The sequence below is a fragment of the Lathyrus oleraceus genome, chromosome 5 (assembly GCF_024323335.1).
Source record: "Lathyrus oleraceus cultivar Zhongwan6 chromosome 5, CAAS_Psat_ZW6_1.0, whole genome shotgun sequence".
In the NCBI taxonomy this organism is placed as follows: domain Eukaryota; kingdom Viridiplantae; phylum Streptophyta; class Magnoliopsida; order Fabales; family Fabaceae; genus Lathyrus; species Lathyrus oleraceus.
In genome coordinates, this window is record NC_066583.1 from 375,007,393 (window position 1) to 375,029,884 (window position 22,492).

Below are 22,492 nucleotides of genomic sequence, written 5' to 3' on the forward strand. Positions count from 1 at the left end.
AGACGATTTATATGATAAATAAGCCGGTGAGATCAGAATAGTTGCAAATTCCCTCAAATTAAATATTAAGTTTATTCTTTCCAAGTTTTAACACTCATCAAGACTAGTATCGGATAATGTAGGTTTCGCCTACGCGAGGTGCATGTTCTATATTAGTAAGGTGCGATGGGATAATTGTAATATCCAATTGTTAAAATAATGGGTCAAACTTAACTAAACAAATTATAATAAGATTATATATGTTTAGAAGCAAGAGTTGGAAATGATCCATGTGATGGATTAGAATAAGGAGTTATTCACCCAACTAAAATATTCGAGAGTTGTATTAGATACAATTGGAAGGAGTTCCTACCTAAATAACCTAGTTTTGTGTAATCCGCCTACGCGGACTTAAAACAAAGTGAAATATGGATCTCGACCCACTAGAAAATCTTCCAACGGGATTTTCCGAATCAAATTGTGAGGGTCATTTGTTTTGAGTAAAATAGTGGGAGCATATTTAATTAAAGGCCTAATTAAATATGTTATTGATACTTATATTTTCATTATTTTCATGTAGATTACCATGACAACAAACACCTCTAACAACATTTTGCGATCAATCCTTGACAAGGAAAAATTGTCTGGGACAAATTTTCTGGATTGGCACCGAAATCTGAGGATTGTCCTCAAGCATGATAGAAAGCTGTATGTCTTGGAGAAACATGTTCCTGAAGAGGAACCTCCTAGTTCTGCACCTAAGGCAGAAAGAGATGCTTATAAGAAGCATGTCGATGATGCCAATAAAACTGCTTGTCTCATGCTAGCTACCATGAACTCAGAGTTGTAAAAGCAACATGAGAACATGGCAGCGTTCGATATGATCGAACACCTCAAGATGCTCTATCAAGAGCAAGCAAGGCATGAAAGGTTCTAAGTTTCAAAAGCCCTTTTTTAAGGCAAGTTAGCTAAGGGAGCCCCTATAGGTCCCCATGTGCTCAAGATGATTGGGTATGTGGAAAACCTTAAGAGGTTGGGTTTTCCCCTCGGAAAGGAACTTGCGACTGATTTAATCTTGCAATCGTTGCCAGATAGATTCAGTCAATTTGTCCTAAATTTCAATATGAATGATATGGACAAATCTCTTCCTGAACTGCTAGCCATGTTAAGAATTACTGAGCAGAATCTGAAGTCAAAGGGAAGTCCATTCTGATGATCGGAAATGGAAAGAGACAGAACAAAAGGCCCACCAAGCAGGGTGATAAAGGGAGAGGCAGGGAAGTTGCCAAATCCGAACCCACTGTTGCTACTTTGAAGCCTAGTGGAGGCATAGCAAAAGAAGACACCTGCTTCCATTGCGGTAAGACCGGACACTGGAAGAGAAACTGCCCAAAGTACCTGGAAGATAAGAAGAATGGAGTAGAGACTTCAACTTCAGGTATTTTTGTTATTGAAATTAATTTATCTACTTCTGCATCATGGGTATTAGATACTAGATGCGGTTCTCACATTTGTACCAATGTACAGAGACTAAAAAGGAGTAGAGATTTGGCAAAAGGTGAAGTTGACCTACGAGTTGGCAATGGAGCAAAGGTTGTTGCTTTAGCCGTAGGAACTTATGTATTGACTTTACCTAGTGGTTTAATAATTCAGTTAGAGAACTATTATTATGTACCTGCAATTAGTAGGAATATTATTTCTGTTTCTTGTTTGGACACGTTTGGTTTTTCATTTATAATAAAGAACAATTGTTGCTCAATTTATTTGAATGATATATTCTATGCCTGCACAAATGAACAATGGACTATATGTCCTTGATCTTGAAATGCCTATTTATAACATTAATACTAAAAGGAGGAAACCTAATGAGTTAAATCCAACTTACCTTTGGCATTGTCGATTAGGCCACATAAATGAGAAACACATTTCCAAACTCCATAAAGATGGACTCTTGGACTCTTTTGATTATGAATCATATGAGACATGCAGATCTTGTTTATTTGCAAAAGATGACAAAGTCTCCATTCACGGGAAAAGGTGAAAGAGCTAATGATCTTTTGGCCCTCATACATACTGATGTATGTGGACCATTGAACATATCAGCCAGAGGAGGTTTTCAGTACTTCATCACATTTACTGATGATTTCAGTAGATATGGTTGTGTATTTAATGAAACACAAATCAGAGTCCTTTGAAAAGTTCAAGGAATTCAAGAATGAAGTACAAAACCAACTAGGTAAGAATATTAAAACTCTTCGATCAGATCGAGGTGGTGAGTATTTAAGCCTAGAGTTTGATGACCATCTGAAAGAGTGTGGGATCCTATCCCAACTTACTCCTCCTGGAACACCCCAATGGAATGGTGTATCTGAGAGAAGAAATCAAACCCTGTTAGACATGGTTCGATCTATGATGAGTCACACCGATCTTCCAAACTCCTTTTGGGGACATGCACTATTGACAGCAGCTCACACACTTAACCGTGTTCCATCCAAAAAGGTTGAGAAGATACCATATGAGATATGGAGTGGTAAGAAACCACATATGTCTTACATGAAGATTTGGGGTTGCGAAGTTTATGTGAAACGAGAAATTTCAACAAAGCTTGAGCCCAAATCTGACAAATGCTTATTTGTGGGGTATCTTGAAGAAACAAGAGGGTATTACTTCTACAATCCTTCTGAGGGCAAAGTGTTTGTCACTCGAACTGGAGTTTCCTAGAAAAGGATTTTATTTCCAAAGGAATCAGTGGGAGGAAAGTAGAGCTTGAAGAAATTCAAGAATCACAAAGCATCGATACACCTATGGAGGAATTAGAGCAGGAAACACAAGTAGTTGTGGAAGAGCAACCTGCTCAAGTAGAACAAGACCAGTGTAGGTCAAGCAGGATACATCACCAACCTGAGAGATATGGATATCTTATAACTGATCAAGGTGATGTATTACTCATGGATCAAGATGAGCTTGTGACCTACCAAGAGGCTATAACCGGTCCCGAGTCTGAGAAGTGGCTAGAAGCCATGAAATCTGAAATGGATTCCATGTACACAAACCAAGTTTGGACCTTGGTAGAGCCTCCTATAGGAGTTAACCCTATAGGATGCAAGTGGGTCTTCAAAAAGAAGACTGGCATGGATGGTAAGGTACATACCTATAAGGCAAGACTGGTTGCAAAAGGATATAAACAAATTCATGGGGTTGACTATGATGAAACCTTTTCACCAGTTGCAATGCTTAAATCTGTTCGGATTTTACTTGTTATCGCTGCATATCATGATTATGAAATATGGAAGATGGATGTCAAAATTGCTTTCCTTAATGGGAATCTTCTTGAGGATGTGTACATGACACAACCTGAAGGATTTGACATACCAGAAGAAGCCCAAAAGATATGTAAGTTACAAAGATCAATCTACGGATTGAAGCAAGCTTCCAGAAGCTAGAATCTTCATTTTGATGAAAAAGTAAAACAATATGGATTCATCAAGAATGAAGATGAGCCTTGTGTCTACAAGAAGGTTAGTAGGAGCATGATCGTTTTCCTGGTATTATATGTAGATGACATATTACTCATTGGAAACGATGTCCCTACCCTGCAACAAGTAAAGTCTTGGTTGGGGAAATGCTTTTCTATGAAGGACCTAGGTGAAGCAGCCTATATATTAGGAATCAGAATCTATAGAGATAGATCATAAAAACTGCTTGGCCTAAGTCAGAGTACGTACATAGACAAAGTGCTGAGACGCTTTAATATGCATGATTCCAAGAGAGGATTCATACCTATGCAATATGGCCTGTGTCTACCAAAAACACAATCCCCTTCAACTAAGGAAGAAAGGGATCGCATGAATAAGATTACATATGCATCTGAAATTGGATCTATCATGTATGCCATGTTATGTACTCGACCAGATGTCTCATATGCTTTAAGTGCAACGAGTAGGTACCAATCTGATCCTGGTGATGCTCGTTGGGTAGCTGTCAAGAATATCCTTAAGTATTTGAGAAGGACTAAGGACCCATTCTTGATATATGGAGGTCAGGAAGAGTTGGCTGTAATTGGATACACCGATGCTAGCTTCCAGACAGATAAGGATGACTTTAGATCGCAATCTGGTTATGTGTTTTGCTTAAACAGTGACACTGTGAGCTGGAAAAGTTCAAAGCAAGATACAATTGCTAATTCTACAACTGAGGCCGAGTATATTGCTGCCTCAAGTGCAGCAAAGGAAGCTGTTTGGATCAAAAAATTCATTAGTGAACTTGGCATAGTTCCTAGCATTGTGGATCCCATTGGTCTCTATTGTGATAACAATGGTGCTATCGCACAAGCTAAGGAGCCTAGATCTCACCAACGATCCAAACACATACTTAGGCGTTATCACCTCATTCGAGAGATAATAGATAGAGGAGATGTGAAAATATGCAGAGTGCCTACACTTGACAATATTGTTGACCCACTTACAAAGCCTCTTGCGCAGCAGAAGCATGATGGCCATACTAGATCTATGCGCATTAGGGGTATGCCTGATTGGCTATAGTGCTAGTGGGAGATTGTTGGTGTAAGCCCTATAGGCCAATACTTTTGGTACTTGTATCGAATTATTTATTAATAATAAAAGGCTTTTTCTTTATTATGTTTGTTTAATAAAGTCCCTAAAATAGATAGTCCGTTTAATGTATCAAGTGTGACTTAATCATGAGATCACATTAAACATAAGGACACTATTCTTAAAGTATCCGTACTCGAGCTTTATTGTGAAGTGGGATAACATTAAAGCATTAAGGCTATCATGTATATAGACTGATGATCACATCTCATGGATCATGGATAAGGAGTTATCAAGTCTTAAACATAGGTATGAATATTAAGAGTAATATTTATACTGGATTGACCCGCTATGAGAATACTATATAGAATGTTATGCAAAGTGTCATAAGTTATTCTCATGGTGATAATGGTGTATACCACCCTTCGACCTGAAACCACTATGGACCTTAGATGTAGAGTCGAGTGCCTTATTGCTGATCAAACGTTGTCCGTAACTGGATGACCATAAAGACAGATGATGGGTACTCCACGAAGCATGCTAAGGGACATGAGTGACCTAGATGGAATTTTCCCATCCTGCGTAATAGGATAAATGTCTATGGGCCCAATATTGAACTGGACCAGGATGACACGGTCTATGCCTTGTGTTCAATATAGACATAAGGGCAAAAGGGTAATTATACACATAATTATTATCACAGAAGGATTTGTCAGATCACATGACATTTTCGTGTCTTGGGTAGCAGTGATGTGTTGCTAGATACCGCTCACTGTTTATTATGTTAAACACGTGATTTAATATAATTGCCAATGCCGCGAAAACCTACAGGGTCACACACAAAGGACAGATTGATGAGAAATAGAGTAACTAAGGAATACCGTAATGTACGGTGCCCTTAAGTGAATTATAGAACATCGTAAGGTACGGTGTACTTAAACAGAATACGAAATATGGTAAGGTACCACGCGCTTAAGTGATTTTGGCATATTATAAGATATGGGCCATATACACTTGAGTGGGCTTTTTAGCTTGCATCCCACACAAGTGGTTCTATAAATAGAACCCTTGTGCAGAAGCATTAGTGCAGTTGTAATTTCATTTCTCTCTCTCTCTCTCACACACACACACACACACACACACACACTCAAAGCCTTCATTCGTAGCAGCTAGCACTGAGATTGAAGGAATCCATTCGTGTGGACTGAGTAGAGGCGTTGTCATCATTCAACGTTCGTGATCGTTCCGTAGATCTGCATCAAAGGTTACAATTGCCACAAGAGGTAACGATTCTATCACTGATCATGCCCATTCGTAAGGATCATTAAAGGAGAGATTTTAAATTCCGATGCGTTTTGGATTGCCCTTCTCCTTCACTTGCGCCCTTCTCGAATCACTATGGCAATGCGAATCGAACATTGTGTTTTCCAAATCATTGAAGAAGATTCTGAAATCGAGACAAACAAGGTTGCAGTGACACTGATGGAGCTTCAAGTCTTGGATTGGTTTGTGATTTCGGTTCATTATGAACATGTGGATTTTGAGAGAGAGAGAGAGAGGATGCAAGAAACACAATTGTTCATGTTTGTTGCTGAAGCATTCAAATGGATGAATGGCGCGCATTCAAGGTTGAATCTTGCCCTGGTTTGCTTGGCATTGGATCCGGTTCCTGACTGTTTGAGTTTGGGCCCAAACATTTAGCTATTCACACATTCCGTTGGATCCACACCCTCTATGCATGGAGCCGAGTATAGTTTTGGGGCTTGGAGTAATGGGCCTCTGCGTCCATTGCTCTTTGATACCTTTGCTTCAGGGGTTACACCCCCCTTCCAGGCCCTTTTTTTATCATTTTATTAATTGTTTTTTTTTACATTGATTAATTGTTTTTTTTGCCTTGATTAAATGTTATTAATTAGGAATTAGTAGTTAGGATTAACTTGATTTAACATTTTAGAATTTAATTAGAAATTAAGTTAGGATTTGGAATTAGAATTAATTGTTTTAATTAGAGATAATTAGAATAATTAATTTTAATTCTAGTTTTAATTCCCTAATTGATTTCCTATGTGATTTGACCATTTTAACCCTAGGGTTTAGTCATAGATTTTCATGTTCCCTTAGATTATGACTTGATTTGGTTTAATTGATCTCTTTAATCATGATTTTTATGTGATACTTGATAGGTGATTAATTTGATCCTAAATGTTGCATGATCCCTTAGTTAGGATTTGTACGTTTTATCTGAACTTTAGATTAGGTTGTACATGATTAACCCTAATTCAATCTCTTTGATTTAAGTTGATCAAAATAAATTTTGACTAACTAAATCCTTTGATTTATGTATAATCCCACAGTCTATTCAAGTGATCAAAAGTCCCTTGATCACTTGATAAGACTATTTTTGTAATATTGTGGATCTCAAGGCCTCAAGTTTATACTTTCATGCAAGGTATCCCAGATAAATCAAGTAGTGGATTATACAAATCATATCAAAGGTGTTTCTTCAAGAGCTTGTCAATCAAGATTTAAAATTGTGTGACACGAGCCTTAAGAAATAGGGAACAAAATGAGAGTGGAGAAGTCCATTAACTCATTCTGAATATATTTGGGTACGTGACAAATGACCTAGTTTCTCATTGTATTCACCTCTATTCATAGACTTTAGCACAATTCAAATCACATTATTATCAAGTTTCCCCTTCAAAGCAACAATGCAACAATCAGAAGTCTCCTATCAGCAACTTATCAATCATGATTCAAGTTATATGCCATGAGCCTTAAGTAATAAAGAATGATGAGAGTGGAGAATTCCTATCCTTGTCTAGGGTATCCTTGAGTGCGGGACGAATGACCCAGTTGCTCAAGGTATTCGCCTTTGTTAATAGACTTTAGTATAATTTGAATCAAGTGATTGATAAAGTCTTCATCATCATAAGGAGCAACAGGGATTCTTCCTCGACAACTTGAAAGTTATGATGAGAATCACATGTCATGAGACTTAAGTAGTAAATAATGAATGAGAGTGGAGAATGTCATTAACTCATTCTGAATATTTTTGGGTACGGGATGAATGACCCAGTTGCTCATTGTATTCACCTTTATTCATAGACTTTAGTATGGTTCATATCCAATGAATGCCAAGTCTTCTTCATCTTGCATTATAATCTATCATTCCTCATGCCTCATCAGTCTCTTGTTGTCTTTGTTCCGGTTGTAATGAGCCGAACTACAGATCTCTGACTTTCTCATTGCACAATGAGAATATGTAGGCACGGGGATTCAGATTCTCCGCGAGCTAACTTATTTATTTCTACACTATTTATTAATTCTTCATCAATCAATACCATCTTTTTGGAACCAAATACTTTATCCCTTTGAATTCCATGCATACTTTTGGCCCAATAACCAATGCATTCCTTTGAACTAAGAGATGTTTACTTTGGAACCAAACACTTAATTCTCTTTGTTTGTGGTTATGACAATACAGTGGTAATTCATATGTACCTCCACATCTTAGTTTGTACCTCTTTTAGTCTCTGGTTCAGAGTTTACTTCCTTCATGGAGTCAATATACCTTTCTTTGGTTTCAAATTGTTTGTTCTCTCTACAGTGATATACTATTCCTTGTACCAATAATCATTCTCCTTTGGGTTCCATACCTATCCTTTTAGGACAATTGTATGCTTTGTGAACCAAGAGATTGTTTTCTGTGAAACCAAACACCTAATTCCTTATTTTTTGGTTATGAAAATACAATGGGGATGCCTATGTTCTTCCAAATCTTAGTATGTACCTGTTTACTCTTTGGTTCAAAGTTTAGTTACCTTCATGGTTTCCCATGCTACCATTGCCTTTTGGTGCAAGTTATACTTTTCATCACTTATCTCTTTCTTTCTTTGTTTTAGTGGTTCCACGAACTACGGAGCTCTGACTTTCTCATTGCAAGGTGAGAATACGTAGGCACGAGGATGTGAATCCTTGGTGAGCACATTCCTATTTATTCCCCCTTCTCCTGCCTTAGGGAACCATTCATATCTTTCATGATACATATCATATACCTTCAATCACAACCATTCACATCAGTGACATATTGCCTTTCTTTGGAACCAAACACCGTTTTCCTTTGGAATTCCATATATACCCTTTTAGGACACTTGTCCACCTTTGTGCTAAGAGATATTTTCTATGGAACCAAACACTTAATTCCTTGTTTTTCGGTCATGACAATACAGTGGGGATGCCTATGTTCCTCCACATATTAGTTTGTATCACCTTTACTCTTGATTTCAAATACCACTTCCTTTATGGATTCCAATAATACCCTTACCTTGGTTCCAAACCATACCATTCAGTCATTTTTACCAAACCCTTCAATTCTTTTGACTTTTGTTACTTTTCTCTATTCACTTCATTCATCTCCATGGACCATTACTCACTACCTTCATTTAATACCTACTACCTTCATTCACTTCATGCGATATACTCTCTCTTTGAGCCAAATACAATATTTCTTTGAGCTCCATCTTGTGTCTACTTGTGAACCGAAACATGTTTGCTTTGGAACCAAACACTTGATTCTCTTTGTTTCCGGTCGTACCATATAGTGGTGAATGTTGTGGGCTACCCACACATTGGTTAATACCACTTTTACTCTTCGATTCAGATTTCATCCCTTTTTGGAGTAAAACAATACTATCCTTTGGTCCAGACCATACCTTTATCACAACTTATTTTCACCAACCACCACTAGTTTTATGAACTACGGAGCTCTGAATTCCTTATTGCATTACAAGGATATGTAGGCACGAGGGCCCTAATCCTCTCTGAGCACTCTATCTATTATTTTCCTTTCCTTTTTTCTTTCGCGGGTAATCTTTAGATATAACACCCATTCGAGCATAAAACAATAAAAAAGGTTTCCGTTAAGTATAATAGATGTTAGGGGTGCTAATATCTTCCCCTTGCATAACCAGATTCCTTACCCAGTTGTTTCTTTCCCCTGGGTTTTATCGATGTTTTCCCTTTCCTTCGGGAATAAATAAAGTTCGATGGCGACTCTATTGTATATTCGAACGTGCAATATGTTCGGGTATATTTCCACTAGCTTCAACTGGAAACATAGTCATTCAAAGGAGTAATGAAGCGAAAGTCTTGATCAAAGATGTACTCTATGTCTTTAGAATAAAGTGCAATCTGTTAAGTGTTGGACAACTGGTCGAAAAGAGGTTCTCAGTGGTTATGAAAGATGAAGCCTTAGAACCTTTTGACATCCAGAATAACTTGGTCGTGAAATCTCCTCTGTCAAAGAATAGAACATTTAATACCATTATCAGTTCGACTGAGGTACAATGTCTGAAAACATTTGTCGACCATAAAAATAGTTGGTTATGGCATATGAGGTTTGGCTATCTGAATTTTAGGTCGCTCAATCAACTGATCGCTCAAGATATGGTAACTGGTATACCAAATCTTGAGATATGTTCCCTACCAAGAAAATGAAGAACAAGGTTCCTGAAGAAGTGTGGAGTGGCAAACGATCATCAATGAGTCATCCAAAGGTGTTTTGATCTATGTGTTACAAGCATGTTATTCAAGAAGAAGGAAGCTTGATGGCAAAATTGAACATATAATTCTGGTAGGATATCATAAGACTGAAGCATACAGGTTATTCAATCCAATTAATCAGGAGATTATGATTAGTCGAGATATTGTGATTGATGAAAATTTTGCATGGGATTGGAATTCTAGTAATGTAATTGACAAGTCATTGATGAGTTATGATTTCGACGAAGTAAGTAATGATGTCGAAGTCGAAGATATTGTCGATATTTCAGTTAAAGTTAAAGTTGTTACTGACATACCCGACACATTCAAAGTCGAAGAGGTTATGGGTAGCATAAGTCAAAGACCTCAAATAAATAGAGCTCATCCAGTAAAACTTCAAGACTATGAAATGGTTGGTGATGATAAAGTCACAACAGATGGAGAACTAGCACATAGAGAGTTACACACTATATTACAATATCATCCTCAATAAAGTAAAAAAACTTAAGTTTCGGGTCACATACATTTTTCAAGGATTAAGTTCATTTCTTTAATGTTGTTCATAGTATTTGATCTTTTGTTTGATAAATCATCAGAAACTTCATATCACACTTTTTAAATCATGTTCATTCTTTGATGATGTTCTTAAAATTTTATCTTATTGAGTATACCATCAAGAGTTGCTTCCACATAGAATCACAATTTGTGGCCCCTATGAGATGTTGGACTCAGACAGTTACTTGACTCTGTTAGCCAAACGCTTAGGGGGCTATTGGTCCGATCTGTGCTTTTGGATGATCTAAGCCCAATACCTTATATGCAAGGTCATATAACCTTAAGGTTGTTCATGGATAATTTATGCGTATAACCATTTATACTCCATTTGTCATAACCAGATACTAAAATCAGATTTATTTTCAAACTAGTTATAAATCCTATATATTTATTATGGATCAGCCAAAGGTCCAATTGACCAAGACTTAATTCATCTCAAATGCACCCCACTTAACCCAAAGTATAAAATAAGTTCACACGAAAGCAAGGACAATCTCTAATCTCCATTTTTCACTATACTCGTCTTGGATTTGAACTGACTTTGACATTGGAATGTTAACCATGCAGGTCCACCTCGCGCCAGCGTAAAGGATATTGGAGTCATTGTTCAAGATCATAAGTTCTCCAACCGCATCAATTTCTGGTTCTTGGATGGAACATTATTTATAACTGACTTTTGATTTGATATCTGATTTTAAGCATACAAATTTTTAAAATCCATAAAGTTATTTTTATAGTAAAATGATAATGTTTATTTATTTAATTATTACAATTATTTTTAAATTATTTTTTGAAAATTTATAATAAATTAATTTTAAAACAATATTTTTTATATATATTTAAAAATCATTTCATAGTTTTTAAAGATTTTTATTTTTTTTATCCATAAAATAAGTGAAAATAATCATTATAAAGTCACACATTTAACTATGAGGTCCTGGGATTGAACCTTGATGTTACCGTTCAAAAAAATAAAAATAACAATAATAATAATAATAATAATAATAATAATAATAATAATAATAATATTGACTTTTTAATTGAGATAGAATTTGCGGATAGATTACTACTTTAGTAACATCACTTTTAAAAGATGACATATTTTTAAGTAATTTGTATTCTCGTTATCTCAATATAAACATTTCATTTACAATATTTCTTTAAAAATTTATAATGAAACGCATAAAATAATAAAGATAAAATATAAACTGCATTTTATCTTTAAAAAATGAATTAAGTGTTAATAAATTTAATATTACAAACAATTTTTTTAATTGAGTGATTTTTTCAAGCTAAAGTGGACAAGCAACTAACTGTACCACCCAAATTTATAATGAAAATAAAAAGTTACAAACAAAAGAGGAGATCAAACCAAACCGAATTTAAATTTAAAATTAAACAATCTTAATTTTTTCTTGATTACAGTGCAACCGATAAATTTCGGTATGATGGATCAATAATAAGGAGATTTTTTAATGCAACTGATAAATTTCGGTATGATAGATCAATAATAAGGAGATTTTTTAATATACCATATATATTACTAAGATAATGTAAAAATTTAAAAATGTCTTTCAAATTTTAGAGATCATTCATTTTTGAAATACGCCTCATTTTTATAACTTAATTTATTATGGAAATGCATTTTCAAAAAAAATCGGAAATGTATTCTCAGAAGATATAGTTACTCTCGTAATATCATCACTTTCACAAGACTTTTCGTTGACGGTTGATTTTGCTCAACAAATTTTGATTTCAGGGGCAAGAAAATTTCAAAAATAGAATGAGTTTATTTATGTCATCAATTTTGTTAAGGGATTAATTACTATATACTGTCAGTGTAAAAAGATTTATACTGTTGATTCATCACCATCACCCGTTTGTATTACTTTATAGGTTTTTAAAATGAAAGTCAAACTTATTTAAATATCCAACAGATATGATTAACTAACGGTGTAAAATCCTTTTACACTGTCAGTGTATATCAATTAAATCCTTTTGTTAAATATATTAACTTTTTATATTTCATCTTATTTTTATTTATATTTTGTTGCGTAATAGTAATAATAAGGTGTTTTCGCGAATGTAATATATATTGTTCAAATATCAATGCAGAGTGTATTGCAGTATTACAATGCTGCATGTGGAAGAAACAATTTTTTTTTCGGAAATACATTTTTGAAAAAACTCTGAAAATATATTTTTGAATTAAATTTAGTTATAAAATTAGGACGTAACTAAAAAACGAATGAGTTGTCTATGCATAAGATGCGCCCGAAGATTATCTCCGAAAACTGGAGGTATTTTTGTATTTTTCATGTGGGGCCATAATAATATATAGGATGAATTAAGAAATCCCCAATAATAAAATCAATTAAGAAAATACCAACTTTGGCAAGAGAGTATACACATTCATTGCATTCTTTATAAATGTGTGTTACAATAAGATTCATGTTCTTATATAACCTAAACAATTGGACCACCTGTTTCTTAGACTCCAAAGAACTAATGAGTGATTTTTTAATGCTGAAAACCACAGGAGAAGAATCAGTTTTCAGCCACAAGTTAAGGTAACGAAGGTGAAGAGTGAATTCAATTTCTCTAAGCATTCCAAAAATATTTGCAAAGAAGGCGAGTTGATACCAATCGGTTCAGCAAATCCACCCAAAAAATCTTCCTGATTATCTCTAAATAAGCCACCACATATTATCATAGTTGTGGTATAATCTACATCAACATTGCAATTTAGTGGTTTATTTTAATTAATAGTATTCTATATTTAGAATCAAGGATAATATTAATCATCATATCTTCCAGCAGGACAAATGGTTCATTTTTGAAGATCTAATAATGTATTCTCTACACCTCAGTTAACTATTTTCTATGATTCTTTATTCAACTGCACATTTTATGATCAAATATAGAAATGAAAATGTAACAACTTTCTCTTCATCAAGCATATCCCTTAAATTACTTACAATTATGCACTAAGTCGAAAGAATGACATAACCAATGGTGTTTTTGAAAAGAGTGAATGAAATTCATGATACATGGTTTATAGCCTATACATTTCCACCTTTAGTTGTTCTTTTTTATAGCAACGATTTGTAATAGAATTCAACATAGCGGTCCTTGAGGTCTGCACTTCACTTAACACACATTTACATCCACGTGTAACTTCGTTAATTTTAATGTTTATGAAAGCCTTAGTTTCTAAATCAGGCAAAAGCTTTGAGTCATTATCATTAACATTAACAGTCATCTATCATAAAATAAGCATGAACAATTCGACTTTGTTATTGTTATCAAAGTACAAACACAAGAGCAAAAGTCTAGATATGAGAGTAGTGATCAAACTTGACACTTTATTTTTAGTTCCATGTGTGCAATCTGATCATAGGAAACCACATATATTTCATTGTTATCCAGCATATGCAGCTACATAAAATGCACATTTCAAGTCATAAACAAATAATGTAAACAAATACAAAACCAATATAATTATTACTAACAGTAATATGTTGTTAATGGGTTGATGGGAACCAAAATAGAAATACATTTTATTGCATGTTGGTGATTCTAAAAAGAGATGTGTTATTTTGAAATAAATTGGGACAAATATTTGGATGGCTTATAAAATTCAAATTTAAGGTTAATTATGTTTTGACTTGTGGTAAATACAATAGGGGATACCCTGCGATAAGATGCGTAAGAGGGTCTTTTTAGTTCCGATATGTAAAAAAAAGTGCCTCAATTGTATGGATGGGGTATTTATAGATTTGGTGGTTGCTACAGGGACCCGTTCATGTACCTATCAACTCGGCCATGCATCCCCTAACATTGACTATATATCCCCCATAATAGGGAGTGTAGTTAAACCCCAATACTTGTTATGACTTCAGTAACTCCTCAATACGTGTCTTGATACATTTTCAAATGACCCATGACCGATAAGTATTGGGTCAGGCGAGATCACTTGCTTGCCACCTGATACCTCTCTAGTGTGCCCAAGTCCCTTTCATGTCATCTACGGGATGGATGATTGACAAGCTGACCTCTTTTAGGCCTACACGAAGTTATTCGAAATCATGTTTAATTCAACTACAATTATGTTAAGCTAAAAAACAAGTTGGTGGCAAAATATTTTCACGCACAACCTAATTTTGACTACACCAAACTTTATTACTAATAGCCAACCCATCACCATCATAATCATACTGTTATGATCATGCATTTCTTGTGACCCAAAAATAATCTATTCAGGTAAAAAAGAAACTCTTGTTGCTTGATCTATAACAGAAGCACAAGATCTAGCTTTTCCCACTACTAACGTGGTTTAGATATATAACTTGTTCATTGAATTATGTGTTTTGTTTCTTACCTCGATGAAGTCTAGCTTGTCAAAAAATTTCACAACCTTATTCTTCAAATTGAACCAAACAACTGTAAAATCCATAACTTTTTCCATTAAAAAACATCAAAGTGAAACAATGAACAAATGTCATCAAACACAAACCTCACTTGGAGTATCCTCTGCCCGAATGAGACACCCATTGAACATAAAAACTTTACCACTAATGGCCAAACAATATTGATAACAGTAAAAACCCATAAGCGCCTCCAATTGAGATTTCATTAGAATTGTGAAGGAAGCTTCATACCCATCATATAAAATAAAAATTCCTAAAATAAGCATATAATATACCATGTTGAATCCAGCTTTCAAAAAATTGACTTATGACAGTAACAAAGGCTAATAAGGTTATACATTATAACCATGTCAAGACTTTAACTGTGATCAATCAATAACACTTTCAACGGCCTCCTAAAAACATGGTAAAAAACTAAATAGAAAATTCATATCTCTTTAAAAAGTACGAATGTTGAATAACTATAAAATGAACATTGATATACTGCCATATCCAACCAATATTACTTGGAAAATTCAGTGAACCAATACTACTATTAAGAAGATACACATAGATCCCTGACAAACATTGTTTCCCCCTCTCAAAACCATACTATGTGAAGAAAATTTATCTTCTTCCAAGAACCTACTTTCAAATACAAATATTACTTTTATTCTGGGCTGGCCACATAGACAAAAAGGAAGTCCCAATCATAAGTGTCAAGTCATTCCACCAAAGGCCATAGGTACAAAACAATGCAACCCTGGATCCATATTATGGACTTATGCTTAGTGCTAGACATCACTGAACGGCCTCCCACATTCAACATTGGGAAGCAATGGATGTCCATAAAGACCCTAAAATATAAAGCACCCCACATGAAATCTGCGGTACCCTTTAAACCATTACTCTTATTTACTCTTCATTCTTTTACCAACTTGTGCGTTGGAGTGCTAACCTTACTGTTGAGATATTAGATATAAACCAAGTTGAGTTATGCGGCCCAAGTCCAAAGATAATTAGGGTTTATGGTTTATTACTTAATTTGTTATTTTACTTAGTAGTCAAGTCACTTATGTGTATATAAATAGACACTTTGTAATTCAGTTTCATAATTCAATTTAATAATACAATCCTTATTTCCTTATTCTCTATTTCTCTCCTCACTGAAAGTGCCTCAAGCACTAACACATTGGTATCTAGAGAGCCGATTAGATTCTTGATCATGTTTTTAAGAATTACACGTCAGAGATTGTGTTTCCGGGATCGTGGGTTGTTGTTGATCAATCACTGCAAAGATGAATGGTAACAGAAATTTACCAAACTCCCTTCCAACTCTTGACGAAAAGAATTGGCTACAGATGCAATATATATTTGGCTTTCATGAAACCCTAGAAGTGGTTGCTAATGGTGTTCACACAGTGAATCACTCACAAGAATGCAAAAAAGAAGGATTGCAAGGCGGCGTTTTACATCCAATCGGCGGTTGATGTGGCTAATTTAGACAGAATTGCTCATGCTGAATCGAGGAAGGAGGCATGGGATATTCTTGTCAAGTACAACGAAGGAGACGATAAAGTCAAGGTTGTCAAGTTGCAAACTTTGCAACGATAATATGAATTATTATCGATGGGAGAAGACGAAAATTTACAAGTTATGTGTCGAAAGTGCAGAAACTCGTCCATATCATGAAGGATTGTGGTGAAACACTAACTGATAAGATGATAATTGATAAGGTAATGCGTACGTTGACCTCTCTCTTTGATCATATTATCATAACTATTCAAGAATCCAACAATCTTGAAACCCTAAAATTGGAAGATTTGGTTGGTTCGCTGGAGGTGCATGAGATTAGGATTGTCGAAAGGAAAGGAGTTCAAGACTCGATACAAGCACTACATGATCAGTCATGGAAGAAGAATGGTGGTTCCAACAAGTTCAAAGGCAAAATTTACAATACTCGGGGCAAAAAGTCTTTATCGAATCCTCTCAAGAATAAGGTCGATGATAGAGCTTCTGAATCCTCGAAAAGAGGAGAAGGAAATTCCTATCAGAAAGAAAAAGAAGAGAAAAAAGGTATGTTGTGATATAACTTTGAAAAGTGAGGTCACTTGGCCAAGAATTGTTGGTACAGGAAAGACAAGGGATCGACAAAAGGCAAGGACGAAAGAGCGAACCTTGCACGTCAAGATTCATATGATTTTGATGATATGGTGGTTATGGTTGCAGTTGCAGATGATCATGTCGAATCCAAGATCTGGTTCCTCGACCCAGGCTGCTCGAATCACATGATTGTTAGAAAAGTATGGTTAGTAGATTTTGACGAGTCGAAGAAGAGGAAAGTCAAACTTGCTGATAATAGCTCGTTACAAGCTGAATGTACTAACAACATAGTTATTCAAAGGAGTAATGGAGCAAAATTCTTGATCAAAGATGTACTCTATGTTCTTGGAATGAAGTTCAATCTGCTAAGTGATGGAGCCTTAGATTTTTTCGACATCCGGAATAACTTGGTCTTGAAATCTCCTTTGTCAATGAATAGAACATTTAAGACCATGATAAGTTCGACTGAGGTAAAATGTCTAAATACAGATGTCGACCACAAAAATATTTGGTTGTGACATCTGAGGTTTGGCCATCTGAATTTTAGGTCGCTCAATCAACTGATCGCTCAAGATATGGTAACTAGTATAACCAATTCTTGAGATACCCGACAAACTCTATGAAGGTTATCTAGTCAGAAAGCAGTCCAGGAAATCTTTCATTTCGACTATGCCAATGAGATCCTTCTACATACTCGAAGTTGTACATTCAGACGTATGTCGTCCTTTTGAGGAGCATACCATAGGCCGAACATGTATTTTGTTTCGTTTGTCGATGGGTTTAGACAAAATCTGTGGATCTATGTGATCAAGAAAAAGGGCAAAGTATTCAAAATATTTAAGAGATTTAAGATGCTTTTCGAAAATCATAGTGAAAATAAAATCAAGGTGTTGCGAACAGATGGAGGTGGCGAATACACATCCAAGATATTTGAAGCATTCTGTCCAAAACAATCAACAGCTAAAAAGTTGTGGCATCTATATCATCACCTTCAGAATCAGAATCTAATTTGTGATTTGTTTATGCAGGTGTGACAACAGCCTTACAATTCAACAACTCGAATCTCTTCAGAAGCCCGCGTTATTCTTTCATGGCCTTCAGCCACACTTTCTTCTTGAGAGCTTCTTCAATACTCACTGGTTCAGAGCATACTAACATGGCACATTGAACTACTTCTCCCTCAGAGTTTACTTCAATATCTTGCAACATGTCAAACTCTGCAAATCTTATTGGTATGTGTCTGATTCTTTGTGGCCTATGAACTTGTTCAAAATCTCCTTCTGATTCTGGAATAATATTAGATGCTTGACCATCCTCCAAAATTGGATTACCTTCAAATTCTAGATCATTATCAGAATTTGGATCAGAATAAGATTCACGTTCAAAATCAGACTCGCCTTCAGAGTCTTCTTCATCTTCAGAGTCACCTTCTGACTCTGACTCATCTTCAGAACCTTCAGATTCTGACTCTTCTTCAGAACCTTTATATTCTGACTCATCTTCTGATTCTGACTCATATTCAGAATCAAACTTGAATTCAAATTTAGAGTCATCTTTTGACTCTAACTCATATTCAGAGTCTTCTTTAGAATCAGAGATAATCAATCACACAAGTTTATCATCATCAGATTCATAAGCCATCAATAACATAAGTTGATCATCATAATCTCTTCTAGGTATGTTTGCTTCTTCTGAGTTCCTTTCCTTGTTTGACCAATAGTCCTTAGCAAAATGTCCAAACCTATTACAATAGTAGCATTGAACCATTCTTTTGTCAATCTTCTTCCTTCCCTTCTAATGTTTCTTCTCATCGGAATTGGAGACTTATGACTTATGAGACCAACCATGTCTTTTCTTGTTCTCTGACCAAGACCGTTTCTGTTCCTTCTTGACAAAAGAAGCTTTCAGAGTCTACTATCTCTCTCTCTCAGAGGTTCTTTCAGTCAAATGTAACTCTTGTGCCTCTAGACTTCTTTGCAACTCTTATATTCTCATGGTGCTCATATCCTTAGAATGTTCAATTGTTACAACAATGTAATCAAATTGAGGAGTAAGAGATCTAAGTACCTTCTCAATTATGCTTTCTTCAGAGAGAGTTTCTCCACACGACTTCATCTCATTTGTGACCAGAATCACTCTAAAGATGTAGTTAGGTACCTTCTCATTGTTCTTCATACCGAGATTCTCATACTGCTTACGTAAAGACTGAAAAGGTTTACCTTCTTCACTAATGCATCACCGTCATAACACCGTACCAGTGTGTCCCATGCAGCCTTCGCCGTCTTCGAATCAACGATTTTCTCAAACACGTTTACATCGACACTCTGATGGATGTAGAACAACGTCTAATGATCCTTCTTCTCCGGATCACACTGAGCATTTCTATGCGCATTCGTTGCATTTGCCGGAAGTGCAACCTGAAAGTAACCGTTGTTGACGAGATCAAGAACATCTTGAGCGCCGATCAACACACACATCTCAATCATCCAACGATTCCAGTTCTTTCCATCGAACACTGGAATCTTAGTACTCAGATTACTGTTTAGTTTCATCTTCAACCGTATGCAATAGACTAAGATCTCACCAAACACTAGTGTTTCCTAATCGCGCAGAATAAAAAAATGTGATTCTATTACAATTCCAATCAAAATTTTAACACGAACTCAAGAAACGAAATCAATCACACAACGCCTTACCGTTCACTCGTGTTTCCATGTGTTTCCCTATGGATTTGAATCGAAACTCTAGATGCAAATTGTTGGTGCAAGATGAAGAAGATGAAGATGAAATAAGAGAGAAGAGATAATAACAAACTTTTATTAAACTGCTAAAACGATTAAAGCAAAATGATTGCACACACATTGACACTACATACATTGTCTTAGTGGATACAACTATTACGGTAGAAACTTGGTGCGTTAATAAGTTCCCTTATTTTAAAAAAAATATCGGGCCTGGCCCAAAGCAATTCTGTAATTTTCAAGCCCAGAAACAATTGAACCACCCAAAGCGCGAGAATCAAAACCGTCGATTTATCCTTTCTATAAGAAACCCATCAGCGTTCCCAAGCACACATTTAGCAATTGTCGGCGGTGACGGAAAACCCCTTTGTTCAGTCAGAGATTCTGAAGATGTCGTCAGGTGTGGCCAACAACGAGGAAGACAAGAAGCCCACTGATCAGGGCGGCGCACACATCAACCTTAAAGTCAAGGGTCAGGTTCGTCGTTGCTTCCTTCAATTTCTAGGGTTTTGTAAATTTTTAAAATTTTCTTCTGATGTTTATGATTGTTTTTTGATGCATGCGTGTTTCTCTGTTCTTAGTTTGATTGAATGATGAATTTGATGATAGTTGGTTTTGATTGTATCGGTTTTAAATGTTTGGAGATTTTAATTAATTGTTTCTATTTTTTTTTGTTAATTTTGTTTTAATTAATGATTATTTTTTAATTATGCTATTAAGCTTGTTTCAATATATCTTGAAAAAGAGGAGAATCAGAACTGCACTAGTTCTTCTTTCTTATGCATGTTACACCGGGAAATTTTGTATCTCAAGTGTAGATTTTGTTGAAATCATGATGCTATGTGTATTGGACTGTCTTTAAATATGAAGCAAACGACTCGTTGACACTTGTAATAATTTGAATAAACAAATATACTAAAAGTAATCACAAGTATCTGCATTGGTTTCAGAATTTTAGAGGTGTTGGTGCTACCGAGTTTTTAGAACATTAAGCATGGACTTGTTCGGGGAACAATTTATTGATTTTGTTGAGAAGCCTTTGAAACAATGCAATGGGGTTTTGTTCTTTTTTCTTTATTTTTGTTGCATTTATGTTAGATTTTATTTGTCTTATCTTGATTACTATTATATTGTGATTTATATATTCTTTTTTTTTTTTTTGGAACAAGTAGATGATGTTTCGTTTGAGAGCAGGGATAGTGTGTATCGGTGTTGTGCTATGATCAATGCATTCTTCCGAAAGTGTTCCCTTGCAATATCAATTTGAGAGAATGGGCAGTTGTGTTTCATCTTTTATGGTTGAAAATCACAACAATCATTTTCTCTACATCTCTCTTCTTTTCTCTCATTTTAAACTACACATGAATTGGGATTTGCATTTATGATTGAATGCTTCATTGTTTGGTGCATCCCTTCATGTCTGCAACTCGAATTTAGACACAGCTGGTATGGCACATTTGAATCAACCGCAATGAAAACCAATATGCTTTTGCAATTTTGCTACCATTGCCATATCGATGACTTTCCGATGGCTTACACAGCATAAGTTAATCAACTGCATTGAAAACCAATATGCTTTTGCAATTTTGTTACCATTGCCATATCGGTGACTTTCTGTATGGCTTACACAGCAAAAGTTATTATGTTTTATACATTGGAAAATCCCTGAACCCCACAGCCGATGTAACCTGTCATTTATTCTTCACTTGTCAAGTTATCATTCCTTGTTTGATTTCATTTTTTCCTATTGTTTTCTGTATCTTATAGGCTGCGTTTGTTTTCCATATAGATCAGACTTTCATATTTTTTTGTTCAAAAGTTGTGTTTTTTGATAGCTAACTGAATTTTCTATCGAGGTGGATACTGCATACTCTGTTTGGCTTTGGGATCCAATATAAATGTTATTGAGATACTTTCAAAAATTAAAGTTTTGACATGGTTTAGTTATTGAGACACAAAATTAACATTAAAGTTATGTATTCTGTAGGATGGGAATGAAGTGTTCTTTAGGATCAAGAGAAGCACACAACTTAAAAAGCTTATGAATGCTTACTGCGATCGTCAGTCTGTGGACTTCAACTCCATTGCCTTTCTCTTTGATGGGCGTCGCCTCCGTGCCGAGCAGACTCCAGACGAGGTTTGTGTTTACAACATGACTACTTCAACGCTTACAATTATACCAAAATAAAATGATTTTTATGACCTTAAAATATATGTTGTTGCAGCTTGAAATGGAAGATGGGGATGAAATTGATGCCATGCTTCATCAGACAGGAGGTTCTGTTGTCTGAAAGAAACATCGATGTTTCTGCTATATTATGATTAGAATTAGTTTAACTTAGAGCTAGGTTATGCATATTATGCGTCTTCTATTAGCTACTATCATATGATACAGCTGTTGTGGCTGAACTTTGTAAGTGCAATGCTTCCTTTGTTAATATGATTATGAGTGGGATTATAACATTTCTACCTGTGAAAGCTATACTCATTTCTCTTGAGCTTGTTCAATAAATTTATGTGTGTTGATATATCTCTACTCTGAAGCATGTATTGGGTTTTCAGGCTTTAAGGGATAACACTTGATAATAATCATGTATGTGAATTGGAATAA

The 22,492-nt window shown here is 35.3% G+C and overlaps 1 protein-coding gene and 1 non-coding gene across 2 annotated transcripts; both read left to right on the forward strand.

Annotated features, from left to right (window-relative positions):
• Nucleotides 1-20,111: 20,111 nt before the first annotated feature.
• On the forward strand, nt 20,112-22,411 carry LOC127084868 (small ubiquitin-related modifier 1). Its single transcript, XM_051025382.1, has 3 exons — nt 20,112-20,358; nt 21,869-22,018; nt 22,107-22,411. Exons 1-3 carry the CDS (start codon nt 20,272-20,274, stop codon nt 22,170-22,172), a joined length of 303 nt encoding a protein of 100 aa, XP_050881339.1. The 5' UTR covers nt 20,112-20,271; the 3' UTR covers nt 22,173-22,411.
• Nucleotides 21,069-21,213, forward strand: LOC127090002 (small nucleolar RNA snoR135). The gene has a single exon (XR_007791546.1). It is a non-coding gene; the product is annotated as a small nucleolar RNA snoR135 (small nucleolar RNA).
• Nucleotides 22,412-22,492: the final 81 nt, after the last annotated feature.

What these genes read in the sequence shown, in the direction of transcription:
- LOC127084868 (XM_051025382.1), top strand. Translation starts at nt 20,272, where the DNA reads ATGTCGTCAGGTGTGGCCAACAACGAGGAAGACAAGAAGCCCACTGAT. An exon ending in ACCTTAAAGTCAAGGGTCAG is followed by an intron (nt 20,359 to 21,868) that starts GTTCGTCGTTGC and finishes TGTATTCTGTAG; the next exon opens with GATGGGAATGAAGTGTTCTT. An exon ending in CCGAGCAGACTCCAGACGAG is followed by an intron (nt 22,019 to 22,106) that starts GTTTGTGTTTAC and finishes ATGTTGTTGCAG; the next exon opens with CTTGAAATGGAAGATGGGGA.